Source organism: Myxine glutinosa, chromosome 7 (genome assembly GCF_964187855.1).
Source record: "Myxine glutinosa chromosome 7, kmMyxGlut1.1, whole genome shotgun sequence".
Classification (NCBI taxonomy): Eukaryota; Metazoa; Chordata; class Myxini; order Myxiniformes; family Myxinidae; genus Myxine; species Myxine glutinosa.
The window spans coordinates 41,666,876-41,684,365 of NC_136267.1; the positions used below are offsets into that span (position 1 = coordinate 41,666,876).

The following is a 17,490-nucleotide window of genomic DNA, read 5'->3' on the forward strand; positions in this document are numbered from 1 at the left end:
GGGATACTTGAAAACAGCTAAAAGGATTTAAATGAAACTTGTTTATTTTTAGGACAGTGAACGAGGGCATCTACCCATTGTCATGGGCAGGGACTACACGGAGGCATATTGGTGACACAATCGCATTGCTCTAGTTTTGTAATAACATTAATATTATGCTATTGTCATTAGTTTTGTTATTAGAAGCATCCTTGGAAAAATGCCACGATAAAGCTAACTTAACATGGATATACACCTCAACATGCAACAACAACATTGTGTGACCCTTAGTCCTCCTGTCAAGTTTGGTTGTGATTGGATAAGTAACGACCGAATGTATCATGATCGAAAAGCGTTAGACAGAAAGACACCAGATTGCGTATTTTAGTATGATGGTTTGAAAGACAAATCCATGGAAGTCAAGGGAAACTATATATATATATTTTAAATAATGAAAAGGTTGACAGCTTGGATTATTGCGAGAACCTATTGAACACCACTCATAACTCAGCTGGAGTCACAAATATGGCTCTTGATATCCAGCCACTGAGCTCCCAGCATCAAACCCTGTATCCTGAAAGCACATGATAATGAGACTGATGATGATGAAATGCCAAAGGCAAAAAAGTAATTAACAAAGTTTTCAAAGCATCACAATAAATACACAGCACACACTGCCAAAGGAATGATATTTCTCTCTTTGTTTGGATGCAAGTTATTGTACTTTTAGCAGGTTAAAGTTTATGTCATGAAATATATAATAAGGCAGGATACATCACTTTACAACTTGAGCAACTTTTCCTTGACCTTTTCTTTTTCGCTCAACCCCCATCAAGCAGGTGGATGTGCGCAACAAGAAATCTGATGAGCCTGGTATGGCCCTGTGTCACAAGATGCTGAATAAGAATAAACTTAAGCGGTGCCAGTCCCGCAGAAAGAGGGACCAATGTTTTAGAAGAATCTCTCTGTACAACACAACAAACCGGAGCCAAGCAGATACTGGTTCTGTTGAGGAGGAAGACATCCAGGTCATTGTTTACTGAAAGGGAAACTAAAGTGAAACTTCCAAAGATTAGAGGCATTCCAAATCTGATGTTTGTCAATTTTGTAATTTTTGATGTAAAGTTTTGTTTAGCCAGTTGTTGCGTAAGATTGAATAATTGTGGACATATGAGGATGGCCCTTGTGTTAACTAGTTGTAGGGATTATGTTAATTCCCCTGTTTGTCAAACCTCAGTGATCTATCCTTTATCCTTTTTGGCACCGCACCCTGGACACCAGTTAGAATGGCCATTAAACCACACTAAATAACAATAAAAACCACCAGGAAGCCAGGACATTGAGCGATGCCGCTAATTACACCATTGTGAAGCACACATCGAGGTCGAGCAGGCCGAAGACACGCCCTGAGGAGCCGTGATTGGCCAGGGCGGAGTAAGAAGGCTCTCACTGATTGGCAGAGAGAAGGGCGAGCAAGAAGCGGCGCTGATTGGTGAAGAGCTGGGCCGGTGGTGTTGGCCTGCGGAGATTGGAAAAGAAGCGCTGATGACGTCAGAGGGGGGAGCTAAAAGAACTCTCGGACCGACATTTTCTCTCTTGCCTTTTGCCCTTCACGCCTTCATCTTGCCCTCGACGACCTCTTGCACCCTTGCTTTTTCTCCCTCGCGCTCTTGTGCCTGTTCACATTCCGGACCTCACGAGCGATTGTGCGTGGGCGACTGGTTCTAGGAAGCGGTCGGACCGACCGTGTTCAGAGACACCATCGGGAGACGTGCAGAGGCAGCAGGAAGAGCCGCAGCCCGAGAACTGCGGTTCTCCGCATGGATGAGCGCTGCTGGTCGTTGGAACGCGGCAGGGCGCATCGAGGTCTGGTGAACAAGGGCAAACCATCGAGGCCTACTGGGCGTGTTCCCGCGCATGGATCTCCGGACCCGTTCGCAGACCCTGATGAGATCCCACCAGTGATCAGAGCTAAGTGCACACACACACCCCATTATTTTCCAGTTTATTCTTCCCTTCGTCTGTGTTCAAGTCTGGTGTGGGGGACATCTCGTTTAGGACTTTAGTTTCAGCATCGCGTTTCTCTTGTTGTCGGTATTTTCTTTTAATAAATCCTTTTGTTATTTTCCTTGTACATTTTAAACCCGTTTTTGTTTGAGTTATTTCTGCAGGTTCGGGAATCGCCGGCGGGACCACAGGTAAGCTTCAGTTTTCCCTTCCCTTTCTTCCTCCGGCACAGATATATAAAGTCCTCATTTGAACTGAACGCCCAGGAGTAATGCTCGATTGCCTTCCGTGACTCTCCTCATGCTAACTGAGAGCAGTCACATGACAATATATATATTTGGATACTAAGTCAGGGCCTGTGTAAGAGCGGGAGACATATAACATATAATACAGGGAGCGGGAGACAAGAGGGGGAGAGAGGGAAGCACAACAGTGGAGACCAGGTAGGGCTGGAGTGGGGTACATGGGATAAACAAGATGGACACTACTACGACTACTAGGACTTTCAGGAAAGAAAACGGAAATGGTTTTGGATGGGGGAAGATGAGAGATGGTGGTGAACAGCTGTTTTGAAGACCTTGAGGAAGGAGTGGGATTGAAGAGAGTGTTGGAGTTTGTTCCAGAGGTGCGAAAAAAGGAATGAAAGAGTGAAGGTGAGCAGAAGAGGGTTGCTGGCAGATCTTGTGCATCCTGCAGGAATATTTGGGGGAGAGAGCACAGGCAGAGCAGGGGGAGCTAGGCCGGAGAGGAGTCTGTAGAAGACAGAAAGAACACCAACCTGCCTGCGGTGAGAGAGTGAAAGACCTTCAGAATCAGCTTCATCGTGGGAGATACCAATGATTCTAAAAGCCTTGATTTCTACAGCATGAAGCCGAGCTAGGTGTGAGGCTGGAGCACCAGCCCAGAGAGGGGAGCAGTATTCCATCAAGCTGTGGATGAAAACTTTATATGTGGTGAGGAGTTGAGGTGTGCCAAGAAAGGACTTCGCATGACGGAGGATGCCCAGTGGGCAACTCACATTGGAGGCCAGTTTGGAATTGTGGTTTTCCCAGGAAAGATAACGGCAGATAGTGAAACCCAAAAGCTTGAGTGACAGAACTTCTTTGAGAGGATTGTTGAGAATGTAGATGGGAGGGTTTTCCAGATGGTCTTTATGGAGAGACATAGAGTGTAAGATTTGTCAGGATTGAAAGACCTGTTCCACTTGTTTGACCAATTTGCGATTTTGTCCAGGTCTGCAGAGAGTGAAGAGGCTGCTGCCTGTCGATCTGAGGGTGCAGATATGGAGCGGCAGAGGGTGGAGTCATCAGCAAAGAGATGGAAATAATTTTCCAGAGAGTCGGAGAGACCATTAATGAAAACCAGAAAAAGCAAAGGCCCAGAACACTGCCTTGAGGAACTCCAGCCTTGAGAGGAAGAGGACGTAAGAGAATTCCATTTAGAGCCACACGTTCACGACGACAGGAGAGGAGGTCCACGAGCCATGCTTGGAGATTTCCATAAATACCATAAGAGGAGAGTTTGGTGAGCAGGGCGGGGTGCCAGACCGTATCGAAGGCATGAGATATGTCAAGCGAGACGGCTCTGATTTACTGTTTGGTGTTGAGGACCTCCATCCATTGTTGAGACCGCAGAAGCAGCATGTCCAAAGTAGAATGCCCTGGTCTGAATCCAAATTGATGATCAGAGATCAAGCCATTGGAGAAGACAAAGGATTTAATATCAGGAGTGATGATGGATTCCATGACCATGTTGATGATTGGGAGCAGGTTGATTGGTCTGCAGTTAAAAGGTTCTGTTTTTGCACCCTTTTTGTGTAGAGGTAATGTTGGCTGATTTTTAAGCAGAAGGCAGATGACCTTGAGCAAAAGAGAGGGTGAAGAGAATAGAGAGAAGGTGTGATAGAGCAGCAGAGCAGGAGTTTTGGACCTGTGGACTGATGCCGTCTGGTCCAGTTGCAGAATCAGAGTCAAATGTTGCCACAAACCTCTCCTCCTTATTCAGTGCAAAAGCCACAGACTCCAGGATTATTTTGGTGTGAGTGGGTAGGGTGTGTACAGAGAGCAAGGGGTTAGGGGCAAAATATTTGGATGCAAATGCAGAATTGAGACATTCGGATATCACGGGTGGAGTCTGCTGTGGTGCCATTTGAAGTGAGGGGAGGGATCGAGGGGGAGCATAATCCAGAGATCGACTTAATTTAGTGCCACCAGGTTTTAGAGGAGGGAGACGTGTTTGAAAGTTGATTATTGAGAATTGGACAGATGTTTTCTGGCTCTCCTTAGAGTGAACATACACTAGTTGCAGACCTTGTGGAGTAGTCTGAGATTTCCTTTGGTCGGACTTGCTTTCCAGGAAGAGAAGGCAAGTTGATTCAAGGCAAATGCCTCACCGCAAACTCAGTGTATCATGGGTGGGAGGAAGGGTATGATAACTGAAGACAAGGTGGGATGGATCTCTGCTTAAGAGGGAGCAGGTGTCTGTGGCAGGGTAAAGGGGAAGCTGGGAGGGGTGAGGTGATGGGGAAGATGGGATAGGGTGGGGCGATGTGGAAGACAGAAGTGGTTTCTATTCCAATTAAATAATGGATGAGGAAACCTACCTACCCAAGAGAAAGGGATGATGTCTGTCAATTACACTGTCAAGCATTAACATTTGTGCCGAGTTTGTCTTCTTGGTCAGGGGAAAAACATTTTGACTTGCTCTCATTGAAAGTGTGACATTTTACATGTGAGGTTTATCAGCACCAACTACCTTAAAATGTGATTGTTTAAAGAATCATTATTATCTGTTTATTTCCTGTTGAGAAAAGTGGGAATGATGACAAATCTTGCTATATATTCTTGCATCGCAGGTTGCATCATCTTCCCGAAGCAAACGTGGGCCGCCCAAGGACCTGTTCTCTCTCAAAGAGATTGACCATAAAATCCCTGTGAATAAAGCAAATATGAGTGACAACAGCTGTTGCATTACACAGAACAGATTGACCCGGCTCCCGGGCATATTCCGAAATGTAAAGAAATCACAGATCATTTCCAGAAGTTCGCTGTCAATGCCCAAGGATTGGAAAGCATGTGCGGCAGGGAAATCAAGTTGTGTGGCCAATCACAGCAACAATGAGGCCAAGAAGGTACAATATCACAGATTTCTGCATTCTCAATTGTTTGGTTCAAGAGACATCAAAATTTCTAGTGGTTGACATTAATATGCGGTAGTTGTACAAATGAGGCAACAAGCTGCAATTGATTGAGACATTGTGGTCCTGCGTTTTTTGCAGTGATCCATTAGCAGAGCACATGGTAGAATGTAAATGGTTGTGCTATTTGACAAAAGAAGTTGCCTGCGAAACAGCGGGGTGACAGTTTATAGCTGGGTCAGGATTCAAACCTTGGCGACACAGCTAAGAGGCAAATGCATATTCTTTGTACTCTCTATCGATCGATGTTGTTTCGTATGCAGCCTGTGGCTGCTGGTTGAATCATTTTCTGGAAGTGTGGCTGTGCTGCTGATGCAGTGCCCCTGTTACCATTAAGCTGGTACTCATTTTGCCAACCTCAGAAGAATGACAGGCTGAGTCTACTCACCTTGTGTTATTTCATCGGCATGACTGGGGCTTGAACTCGTGACCCTAAGATATTAAACCAGCCACCTGGACCGTTAAGCCAACACTAAGCTTTATTGGTTGATGATTGGCTGCGAAACATCACATGCTCGATTATGGGTTCTGATTTATGGGTCAATGGTTGACTGTGAAGCATTTTTTTTTATGGCCGGATGCCCTTCGTGACGCCAACCCTTTTTAGTCGCCTCTTACGATACGCAGGGATACGGTGTACCTATTCTAAACCGGGGTACACACCGGTATTATCATCCACGAATGTGGGACACTATCAACAGCTTTCTTATAGTTAGACTGCAATGCAATAAGCATTAAGAGCTCTATTTCTTGAAATTTGCAACCACCAACTGGCAACTACATGAAATTTGGATGACAGGTGAAGAAAAATAGAGTGAATAAGCACACAAAGTCGTCAAGGATAAAACTTTCACATTAATTAGTATTCACAATTTTAAATTTCATAATTTGCGTTTGTCACCTTCTTGTGTCCCAGAGAGGACATGTACAATTAGGAATGACTGTTTTCAAGGAATTACTGCTCAAATAAAGTACAACCTGAGTATGAAACCCCAAATATATTATCGCAAGCATATTGGCTATGATCTAAGAAGACATATTGCTTTACATCCTGTCCGAGGGATGCGTTGATAGTCATGATTTCAGGTTAAGGAGTGAGAAAATAGAACACTAATCCCCCACAATTTTTTTCCGTGTCTAATTTTTTATTTAAAAGCCAATCTTGTGGTGTTCCTATAGATGTGATCACTGACGTACTGGGGTAATCTGCTCTATTAAAGTTAATGCTTAATTCATTACGTACAACATAGTACATGTAGTGGAGATTTTTCCCAGCATTACACCGTCTTGAAATATGATTATACGAAAAATATAATTTACTAATCGAAGGGTTTTCTCCCCGACCACATGTGAAATTTCATTGTTTTTCAGAATATCGATGTGCTCTAACTTTGGCTTCGACAAGTTTGGAAATGCTCAGAAGTTTAGAAAGTTTAGTTTAGAAGTTTATTTACAAGTGTACATGATGATCAGAGGGATGATCATGTATGCCTGCAAGGGATATTTACTTGTGTAATTACCTGATCTATCATTAGGCAATAGAGCATTGAAAAAAATAATTTAACAAAGCAACTGCATTAGATCATGGTACAAAGTATAAACTCCATTACTTGCTGACTAATATCAGACACTGTTGCTCTATTTTGTATTAACCTGTCTGACACACATTAAATCAAACTTGATTTTGTAAGATGACAAACTTAAAAATTTATAATCGTAACGAAATTTAAAGGCAGTACAACACATGTACAAGCATTATTACAAAAAAAATAAAAAAAATAACATGACAAAAGGAAGAAAACTAAGTATCACTGAGAATGCTAGTAACATAGCTTCTGTCGCTGCTAATTACAGAAATACACGATGTACATGCATTGGTTAAACTGTAGATTGAAAACACTTTGAGGAAAATAATACTCAAACCAGTAGTAATGTTTGCCCTAATTACAATTCATGTATATCCAGAATTCAAACTATTGACTATTACATCACGTTTGTGACCTGTCTTCCACTCATTAAAAAACAAAAACAAACATGTATTGACCTATCACAAATCAAATGGAACCATCTTCTGGTACCGCTGATTTGAAGAAATTCTTATACTTTAAAATTGTAGCTTCAAACAAATGAGACTAAAAAAGGTTACCAGTTCAGTGTAAAAGTACGTAGACTTGAGCTAAAGAGCGATTATCCCTAAAACCCTGTTAAATATCCCTCGATAAGTAAAATACAAGGGCAAAAAAACAAAACAAAACAAACAAACAAATAACTAGAAAGAGCAATCAGAGATTGCAGACCCTCGCCAGGACTTGTTTTCATTCGTTTTTAAGGCTTTTGTGTTAAAACAAATATGGCGACCAAACCACGTGACTGATGACGTCATCATTTTTTTTCTCTCCACCAATTTATCCCTGGATGATGCTCAAAAAATTTCATCGTGATGAAAAATTTCTGTCAATCGGACCAACAGTTGCAGAGAAAATCATATTTATTCTGTGCGGACAAACAAACAGACAAACAGACAGATAAATGAAAAATCACTCATAGAGCGACACTTGGCAAAACAGAACAAAGTAGAATGGCACTCAGTAGAGCATCCTTTTGACCTCAAAAATAATTAGTGGTTGAATTCAGTGACCTAATGTGCAAATCGTCTTCAAAGTTTTAAGTTGATCTGATGAAAATTGACAATTTTAGAAATTTGGCCTATGTTGACCTTCTGGCCTATGTTGACCTCAAAAATAGTTGGTGGTTGGTTTCAGTAAGCTGATATGCAAATCCTATTCAGTTTTCAAGTCAACCAGATGAAAATTGAGGATTTTTGAAATTTGAAATTGTTGACCTTTGGCCTATGTTCACCTTTTGGCCTATGTTGATGTCAAAAATAGTTGGTGGTTGAATTCAGTTTGCTGATATGAAAATCCCATTCAAATTCCAAGTTAATCGGATGAAAATTGAGGATTTTAGAAACTTGAAAAAAAGTGGTTGACCTATGGTCAATGTTGACCTTTTGACCTCAAAAATATATAGGATTTTGTCGAACCACGAACTCTACCATTTGGTGAATTTTCGTGAAGATCGGTTTAAAATTGTGACTTGTAGGCAAGTATAAGTGAGCGGATAGACAAACAAACACAAACAAACACACAAACCGGAGTGATGAACATACTTGTCAAAAAAACATTTTTTTTGCCAAGTAACAAACGGACTCAAATACAATACCCTCTCCTCTGGCGAAGGTAATAACAATAGGGGTTTTCTGTTTCAGAGGGTGTTTTCTCAAAATTAGCAGTCTGTGTGATAGCCGGCCCGACCTTGCCGTTTTCTAGAATGAGAAAAAGGGTAATATTTTCTACATTAAATATAATTTATTGTAATCAAACAAAGTATCATATTTATTTATTGGGCTTGGTAGTAGATGAAGACAATCATTAAAACATTGCAATACATGTGGATAGCCCCGAATCACAAATTCTACCTTAGTGTTTCCGCTTCCATTTTCACTTTATTCCGGTTGTGATTACCAGATGTTGTTTGACGAACAGCACTGACCCGATCAAATTCGAGGCTGTCTGCTTGCACGGCGATCTTACTTTCTGGCCTCCCATCTAATTATTTCCAAAGCAGGGCACACTCTTTCTCGGAGAATTTTCTATTTTCTAAAATTTTCTAAAACCTTTCTCGGATAAAGAAAGAACTTTCCCATGCATGTCCACTGTGTGCATATAGCAAAATCTCAAAGATTTTCCTTCACAATCATCGGCCTTGGATGACATAGATGACATGGACGACATGTGGGTCCCCATATTGTGCAGTGTCACGTAAATGTAACAAGATGCGTAATTGGTTACTGGAAGAGTTGCAGCGGGGATTGTGCATAAGGCATGCGCTGTGATTGGGTAAAATCTAACACAAAATAACTCGATTTTCGTTGTTTTTTTTCTTTCTTCATATTTCTCTCTTTTGTGCACAGTATGCTCTTGACGAGTTTCACAGATTTATTTAAATATATTTATTGACAACATGTAAGGATATTATGTAGTTGCAATATGGTAGGGGACCGAAAAACGACAACAACCACGGTTCCTGAAAAAGGCCAACCCCCGCTTTGCGGGGAAAAATGGCCTCTAAAGGTGGTTATTTATATATTTATAATACGGTGGTGTTGGGCTAGCGGCTAGGGTGCCGGCTTAGGATCCTAGGATCCTGGGTTCGAATCCCGGTCGATCGCTGAATTTACACCAGGGGGGTTGACTCAGCCTGTCATCCTTCTGAGGTCGGCAAATTGAGAACCAGTTCACTGGTAATTCCCTGTTTGTCGTAAAAGGCGACAAAAAGGGTTGGTGGCAGGAAGGGCATCCGGCCGTAAAACATTGCTTCAAAAAGGGGACCAAAAAACAACAACAACCATGGTTCCCGAAAAAGGCCAACCCCTGCTTTGCGGGGAAAAATGGCCTCTAAAGGTGGTTTTTAATACGGTGGTCACAAAAGTGAATGATTCCCTGAAATATTTTCCCCATGATATTTGATTGCCTGCATAACTTTGTTTTGTTTCTGTTTTTCTTTGCAAGGTGATCGTGGAGCGAATTGATTCACCGATGGATCTTTCAAACCTGGCTATTATGCATCGTCATAAAGCAATGGACAGTGAAAATTACAGATTTTTAAATATGCCTCCTGTGAAAAGGCAGAGTTCCTCCCAAAATTCCACCTCTAGTTCAGATCCTGCAGCTCTCACCACTAAGCACGACCATAAAGAGGCAAAGCTAATTCAAAGGAAAAAGCTAGACAGGAGAAGAGTGATGAAGAAGAAAAACAAATGCTTAAAGCAAGAAAAGTTGTGCAAATACAAATGCGTTGGAGTTGGAGTGAATAGTCATCAAAACAAGTGGAAAACACTATTTGATTCTGGAAGTGAAGACACTGAGAATGAGGTGCCTAATTATGAGAAGAGCAAGTTGATGGATGATGAAGAACAGGGATCTTCAGACTATCAGGCAGAGGAAACCAAGAGAGAGATTTGCAGCAGTTTAACGGATGAGGTGTTAACCATTGACAATGGCAGAGGTAATTATTTCTTTTTCCCTTCCTTTCCCTGCTTTTGTAAAGACATGGATGCAAAGGCAATGTGGAAATTTAAAAACTGGTTAAAAAAAATTGTTCGCACTCATAAATTCAATGGTTTTTGGAAAACTTTATTTTCTTTAAAAATTCCAAGATTTATTTATGTAAGAGATAAAAATTTCCGAAGGTGAGATTAGTGTGAAGGATTGACCAACATATGTAGCTTTGTATTTAAACTTTAACTGGATGAGATGTAAGACTTGACAAATCCAAGAAACCAAAGCTTCATTGTCTACTCTTGTATTGTTGTCAGGTGGTGAGAGGATGACTCTGAGGGAAACAGGAAAACTTCCAGATATGAAAAATGCAGCCTTACACAAAGCTGTACGTGTAGTGGAGAGTTTGCTGGAGCAGCGGCCCGTTTTCCCTGATCGCAACTTGGCCCGAGAAATATCCAACCAACTGATAAACACTAATAAAGCTCAGTGCAAGCCAACACGTGGCTTTTGGTCGCACACAAAAGGCTTCCCACAATATACTTCTTACAATGAGAATCAATTGGCTAACCACACTGGCTCAGTGAGAGAAGGTTAGTGATGTCATGGTTTCTTTTATAGTCTTTAATTGCATTGCCTTTTGCAAGTTTATATTCTGTACAGTTATGAAATAATCACTTAGCATTTATAAATAAGCTTTTGCTCAAAAAAATAATAAAAAGAATGCCCTATTATGAGGAAACTCGGACACGTAAAGAAAATAACTTTTTTTTTTTTGCTTTTGTTGTCACAGATGTTCAATCGGTAGTATGTCAATCGGAAAAGGGGAGGGGCTTGACCACCCACGCACATCATTACAACACTATTATTATTATTATTATTATTATTATTATTATTATTACAATGAGCAGTAACCCAATGATGATAATGTGGCCTTTTTGTTTCAACAACAAAAAATATGGGTTCCATGTTTCCGTGCGCGACTGCAAGTAGGTCGAGAGTGGCCCTATAAAATGGTCGTGCATGCCAGATGGTTCGCTTTGGCTTGACATGGCTTCTGGATCACAAGCGAAACATTGCCTGAGGCTAATCCTGCTCTTGCAGTTCACAGCAAAAATCTGAGAGTTGGTTTTATTTTTATTTTTTGGTTGGCTGTGCTTGTTTAGTATAATGAATATTCCCAATCACATAAATTTGATGTCTCGTGTGCATATAAGTGTGTGTATACTACATACATACATACATACATACATACATTCATGCATACATACATACATACATACATACATATATATATATATATATATATATATGCATCAGAGAGTACGGCAGTACTCTATGTAGGGATGGCGCGGAAAAAAATGTCGCTCCCATCTGCTACATACATAACTAAAGTTGGAGTATCTTAAAAAACTCGCTTAGGCTACATATGAGAGCCTACCTGGTCTGTTCAGCTGATTGTCCAGGTAGGCCATGGTCTCCAGACCAAGGCAAAAGCAAAATAAAGCAAAATAACGAGATCGCTCAAACCCGGGAATTAATCTTCTTGTTCATAATAATAATAATAATAATAATGATAATAATCTTCCGAGCTGCCTCTATCAATGGCAATGATTCTGCTACCATTCGACAGAGTTTTACTTCCTGCAACATCCTTTGGTATTATAATTCTCGTAGCTTGAAAGGATTCCACGAAAATTACGGAAAACTACATTCCTATGTAAAAGAATAGGACTGGGGTAGGCGTGGCTATGACTGTCAATCAGCTTGATGGGGCGGAGCCGCTAGACATATTTGCCTCAGTGTTGGCATTATGCGTGATAATGTTATGTGGCATCAAATAATATCAGCAGAAATATCATGTCTCGGGAAATGCCTTGTTCTTCATTGTTGCATTTATGAAAATAAAATAATAGCGAGGTACCAGTGCTACACACCGCACACGGGACACATGATCACGAACCCTCTAGCCGCAGGTCAAGGTAAAAAGCATCACGTGATCAATAAACCTTCTCGATTCACGGTTTCTTGGCGCCAGATTCGTTACGTCGGTGTGTCACTTATGCCGTCGTATAAAACAGCCCGAACAAGGAATCCACTCAAATTGAATCTCCTATAAGTGTGTGTGTGTGTGTGTGTGTGTGTGTGTGTGTGTGTGTGTGTGTGTGTGTGTGTGTGTGTGTGTGTGTGTGTGCGTGCGTGCGTGCGTGCGTGTATGTATGTCATACTTTTTCACGTCTATTAATGAATTACGTACTATTCAAATGTGCCTTTTGATCCCTTAGACCTTGGCAGACCCTTTAACACTTGACCCAAAAGACCCCCGAGGACCCAAAAGACCCATATGACCCAAAAGTCCCTGAGGACCCAAATCCCCCAAAAGTCCCCGATGACCCAAATCACCCAAAAGTCCCCGATGACCCAAATCACCCAAAAGTCCCCGATGGCCCAAATCACCCAAAAGTCCTTGATGACCCAAAAGACCCACATGACCCAAAAGTCCCCAAGGACCCAAAAGTCCCTTGTGGACCCAAAACACCCAGATCACCAAAAAGTCCCCAAGGACCCAAAAAGTGTCTGATGACCCAAAAGTCCCCGAAGACCCAGATGACCAAAAAGTCCCGATGAACCAAAAGTCCCTGAATTCCCAAAAAACTCAAATGACCCAAAAGTCCCCGAGGACCAAAAAGACCCAGATGACCCTGATGACTCAAAAGTCCCCAAAGTCCCCAAAGACCCAAAAGTATCCAAAGATCAAAAAGTCCCCAATTAAAATTTGGTCCAATGGACCAACAGGTCCCCTAGTTTAATAAATATTTGAACTGACATTTAGTGTTCCTTTCATCTTTGTTTTGGCATACTGCATCGCCTGAAGTGGCCAATGGTCAATTAATTGATATAGGCTCCGCCCCTTCCCTCTGTCCCCACCCTATTGGTTAAAGGGAAACCAGATCAGTTATTTTGGGCATTTCTAAGTGCAGGTCATTGTGTGGCCTGAGGCTGGATGAAGACATTACTCTTTGAGAAACGAGCAATAAGACAGAGCTGCAAGATACAGTCAGGGTTACGTAAGACAATATAAGAACACATGAGCAGTGTTTGACATTGCTGACTAAGGTATCTTGGCACTTTTGCTCCAAGATTGGGTACCCTCTGAGTACCATATACCATTGTGTTATTCCACATTGTAAAAAATTACAGAAACAAGTGAATAAAAAAATTTATGTTAAATTAAAAAGGCAATGTAGGGATGACAAACTACAGTCTAAAAAGGTCCTAAACAATATAGGGATGATGTTGGTTTAGAGAGTAGCTAACAGTATTGCCATCACATAATCCCTACATCACTGCCTCCAGACTTGTCGAGGGCTACGCCGAGTTAAAAATATTACACACAACAACGACAGGCATTTTAAGGCCATTTTCCCTGCTTGAGTGGGGGTTATCCTCTAGCTAAAAGTATTAGAAGCTCATATCATTTCAGGGACTTCTTGCAGCTTTAGTTGTCTTTCCTACTTTTCTTTTTTATCAACTTAGAGTAACCAATCAAAAATGCAGATAATTATAATAGAATGCTGTTATTAGAGATATCCATGCAGTTTGTAAGAAGTTGATGACCATGTACTGATATTATAACATTGTACTTGGGCTGCTAATTTGTAGAGTCTTAGTATGTGGCTACACTACAAGAGTAACCAAGTACTGTGGTAACCAGTGAAATGTTTGTAGAAGTTTGAAGCAGTAATTGATGAAATGTAAATGAGGCAGTGATGTAGGGATTATGTGATGGCAATACTGTTAGCTACTCTCTAAACCAACATCATCCCTATCTTGTTTATGACCTTTGTTAGACTGTAGTTTGTCATCCATACATTGCCTTTTTAATTTAGCATACATTTTTTTTCACTTGTGTGTGTGTGTGTGTATGTATGTATGTATATATGTATGTATGTATATATATATATATATATATATATATCTCTATATATAAAGGAGGAGTGTCTGTGTGTGTGTCTGTCTGGATGTCCGCTTATAACTCAAGAACTACACATCGGAGAAAAGTTTTAGACACAGATTCGGAATCAGCATAAAATCCCAGTGGTTTTAGGCTACGTTTTATTTTAATATCAATGGTTTAAAAAAACCGTGCCAGCTGCAATTCCATGGTGTAGTTTGTGGCAGCGCTAGACGTTCGGGGTGTATTGCAATGGTTTGTCGGGTTTGGCTGTGGGTCCAGAATAGCTCCCATTTCCTTATGTTCTTCCACTTTAATTTTGATTCTTCTGTTACAACGCCATCCTTATCTACCTTATATCCCGACGAGGCCTCTGCATAATTTCATGCGGCAGAATTTCGTGCATTTTGAGTGAAATAAGTGAGACGAAGTAGGAGGAAGAAGAGGCGTGGTCACTGTGGAGGCCTTGATCGTGAGTGGAAATGGCGGGAATTGCGTTTGTATCGCAAAGTAAAGGATCTGCATTCATTTCTGAACTTGCATTGGTGGATTGTTATACATCTGCATTATTTTTCCTAAAAAAACTTTATGTTGAACTTGAAGGCTCCAAGCACGGACTATATATATATAGCCCTCATTGAGGTAAAAATAAAAGTAAAAATCCTGCTATCGCTTGCCAAGCTAGCCGTTCCCCCCTCCCCCTCCACTCCCCCTCCCCTCGCCTCCTCCCCCTCCCTCCTCTTCTCCCCTCTCCTCCTCCCCTCCCTCCTCTTCTCCCCTCCCCCCCTCCACTCCCCTCCCCCCTCTTCTCCCCTCCCCCCCGTTCCCCTCCCCTCCCCTTCCTCCTCCCCTCCCTTCCCCCGCTCGGCAATGCTGGGTACTTCCCATGGCCAGCTGAACGTGGGCTGCTCGAGGGTTGGAAAACCAAGCAATCTTTGTCTTGGCACCAAGTAAGAAAACCAGAAATGTTGTATACCAAGAGGTTTTGAGAAATTAAAAATTGACAAAACGTCATGTAGGAAATGTACTGTGATATTGCTCTAAAATATACGTGTTCTTTTCATCATATATTTGTATTATTCTTATTCAACCCGGGCGAAGCCCCCCTCCCCCCTCCCCTCCCCCCTCTCCATCCCCTCCCCCCTCTCCATCTCCTCCCCCCTCCCACTCCCCTCCCCCCTCCCCTCCCCCTCCCCTCCCCCCTCCCCCCTCACCCCCTCCCCCTTCCCCTCCATTCCCCCCTCCCCTCCCCCTCCCCCCTCACCTCCCTCCTCCCTCCTCTTCTCCCCTCTCCTCCCCCTCCCTCCTCATCTCCCCTCCCCCCCTCTTCTCTTCTCCCCCCCTCTTCTCCCCTCCCCACCCTCTCCTCCCCTCCCCCCCCGTTCCCCTCCCCTCCCCTTCCTCCTCCCCTCCCTTCCCCCGCCCGGCAATGCCGGGTACTTCCCATGGCCAGCTGTACGTGGGCTGCTCGAGGGTTGGAAAACCAAGCAATCTTTATGTCTTGGCACCAAGTAAGAAAACCAGAAATGTTGTATACCAAGAGGTTTTGAGAAATTGAAAATTGACAAAACGTCATGTAGGAAATGTACTGTGATATTGCTCTAAAATATGCATGTTCTTTTCATCATATATTTGTATTATTCTTATTCAACCCGGGCGAAGCCGGGTACCTCAGCTAGTATATATATATGTATGTCTGTTTGTTCCGTGCAATGCGGTTTTAACTCGTGCAATGCGAGGCCAATGGTGAAGGGACGAAAACGGCCAAGTTGGAAACAAACCACAGGATTTATTCACAAATGTACAATGGTGATAGAAAAGGGACACAGAGGAGAATCTTAACCACCTTACTTCCTTTTCCCAGACAAGGGCCCTCAGACTCGTTCGGGGAAGGGGAGGAAGAGGGGGATGCGCACAAAGCGCGGCCGCTTTGTGCAGTTCGCCTGGATGGCTCGTTGGGCGTTTCCCCCCGTGGATGTTCGCGGCAGGGACGTTGATCTCAGTCGTGCACGTAACGGGAATCTACGGAGCGTGTCCCAAAGCCAGCGAGGCAAAGCGCACGTGCAGGGAGTCCAGGCAGAGGTCGTCAGGGCAGAGAGCGCGTTCAGAATCCCGGGACAGAGAGAGAGTTCGGGGGTCCGGGCCAGGTTTTATAGCCCCCGGAGCCCCACTAGAATGTTCCACGGGCCACCACTAGCCGCTGGGGGTCACGGGTCGTGACAGCCCCTCATCAGTCACTCCCCTTAGCTCTAATTGGCCGCCGTTATTGGCCACTCCCCTTTAGCTCCCATTGGCTGTTTGCTACTTATCAGCCACGCCCTCCAGATCCTCCCTCGGGCCTGCTAGACTTGCCCTAGGCCCATGACATGGCATTCCAGGCTTCAATGAGGCCTACCCTTACTCTATCTGCCTCAATGCATACTAAAACTGGGAAGGAGACCATACTTCACATTTAATCTTCACTTCACAAAACGGGACTTCCGTTTCCGGTCCCTGGAGCAAGGAAGCGTGTTCGACCTCTGGACGGCAGCAAAAGTTAAATAATTTTTTCCATTCGTGTATTCCTCAATTTCTACTCGTTTTTTATTGTGCATGTGTTGCAGGGTGTTTTCCAGTTGCTGTTGATTTGCAATTCTTGCAAACTTTTGTATAATTTAATCGTTTTCTGTCTCACCACGTCCGCGGCCTAGTTTATCTCGGCTTCCCTACCCCCATAGGTGTTCTGCGAATTTAAGTTCTTTCCTTCGCTGTATTGCTTATTTCTTAGATTTTCTCTTCTCCCCCTAACTTCCCCGAACATCGACCACTTGTCTAACGTTTTAAATCTCTTCAAAGTCTCTTCACGTCTCTTCTCGTCTTGGGAAGTCACGTGACGTCACGTCTCTTCAAAGCTGTGCATGCGCGCACGCTTTCGAAGTTAATAAGTAACTTTTCACAATTGTGTTTTTGTCGTAATACCGGCTTTACCACAGGTCGAAACTTTATCTTTCTTTCGGTGTGTATGTAACTATTGGTGTGTCTCTAATAGTATTCTTGGTGTTGGTTTTTCATACCTGTGTACAGAATCGTCGGTACAGTTCGTGTCGCATATTCTGACGCCAAGTGTAGGACTAGTAGGAGGAGGCTACCGTGTCTGACCTTGGCTTGATGCTTTGTTTCTGTCTCAGTGGTTTCTTCGATTGCGCTCGCAATTCCTTTCGGTCTCTATTTTTCACGTTCCACGTTCGGTCTCTGTCTCTGTTTTCATCCCAACTCAAAAAAACAAACAAACCCCAAAACAAATATTCCCTTTT

At 42.8% G+C, this 17,490-nt stretch overlaps 1 protein-coding gene across 1 annotated transcript in view; it reads left to right on the forward strand.

The window, feature by feature from the left end:
* Nucleotides 1–17,490, forward strand: part of LOC137431163 (uncharacterized) — a 106,572-nt gene that overhangs the window by 13,816 nt on the left and 75,266 nt on the right. Inside the window, exons 2-5 of the mRNA XM_078781580.1 lie at nt 816–1,007; nt 4,841–5,116; nt 9,754–10,249; nt 10,560–10,835. Of these exons, the coding sequence (XP_078637706.1) occupies nt 855–1,007; nt 4,841–5,116; nt 9,754–10,249; nt 10,560–10,835 (1,201 nt within the window). The 5' untranslated portion in view covers nt 816–854. The remainder of the gene's footprint in view (nt 1–815; nt 1,008–4,840; nt 5,117–9,753; nt 10,250–10,559; nt 10,836–17,490) is intronic.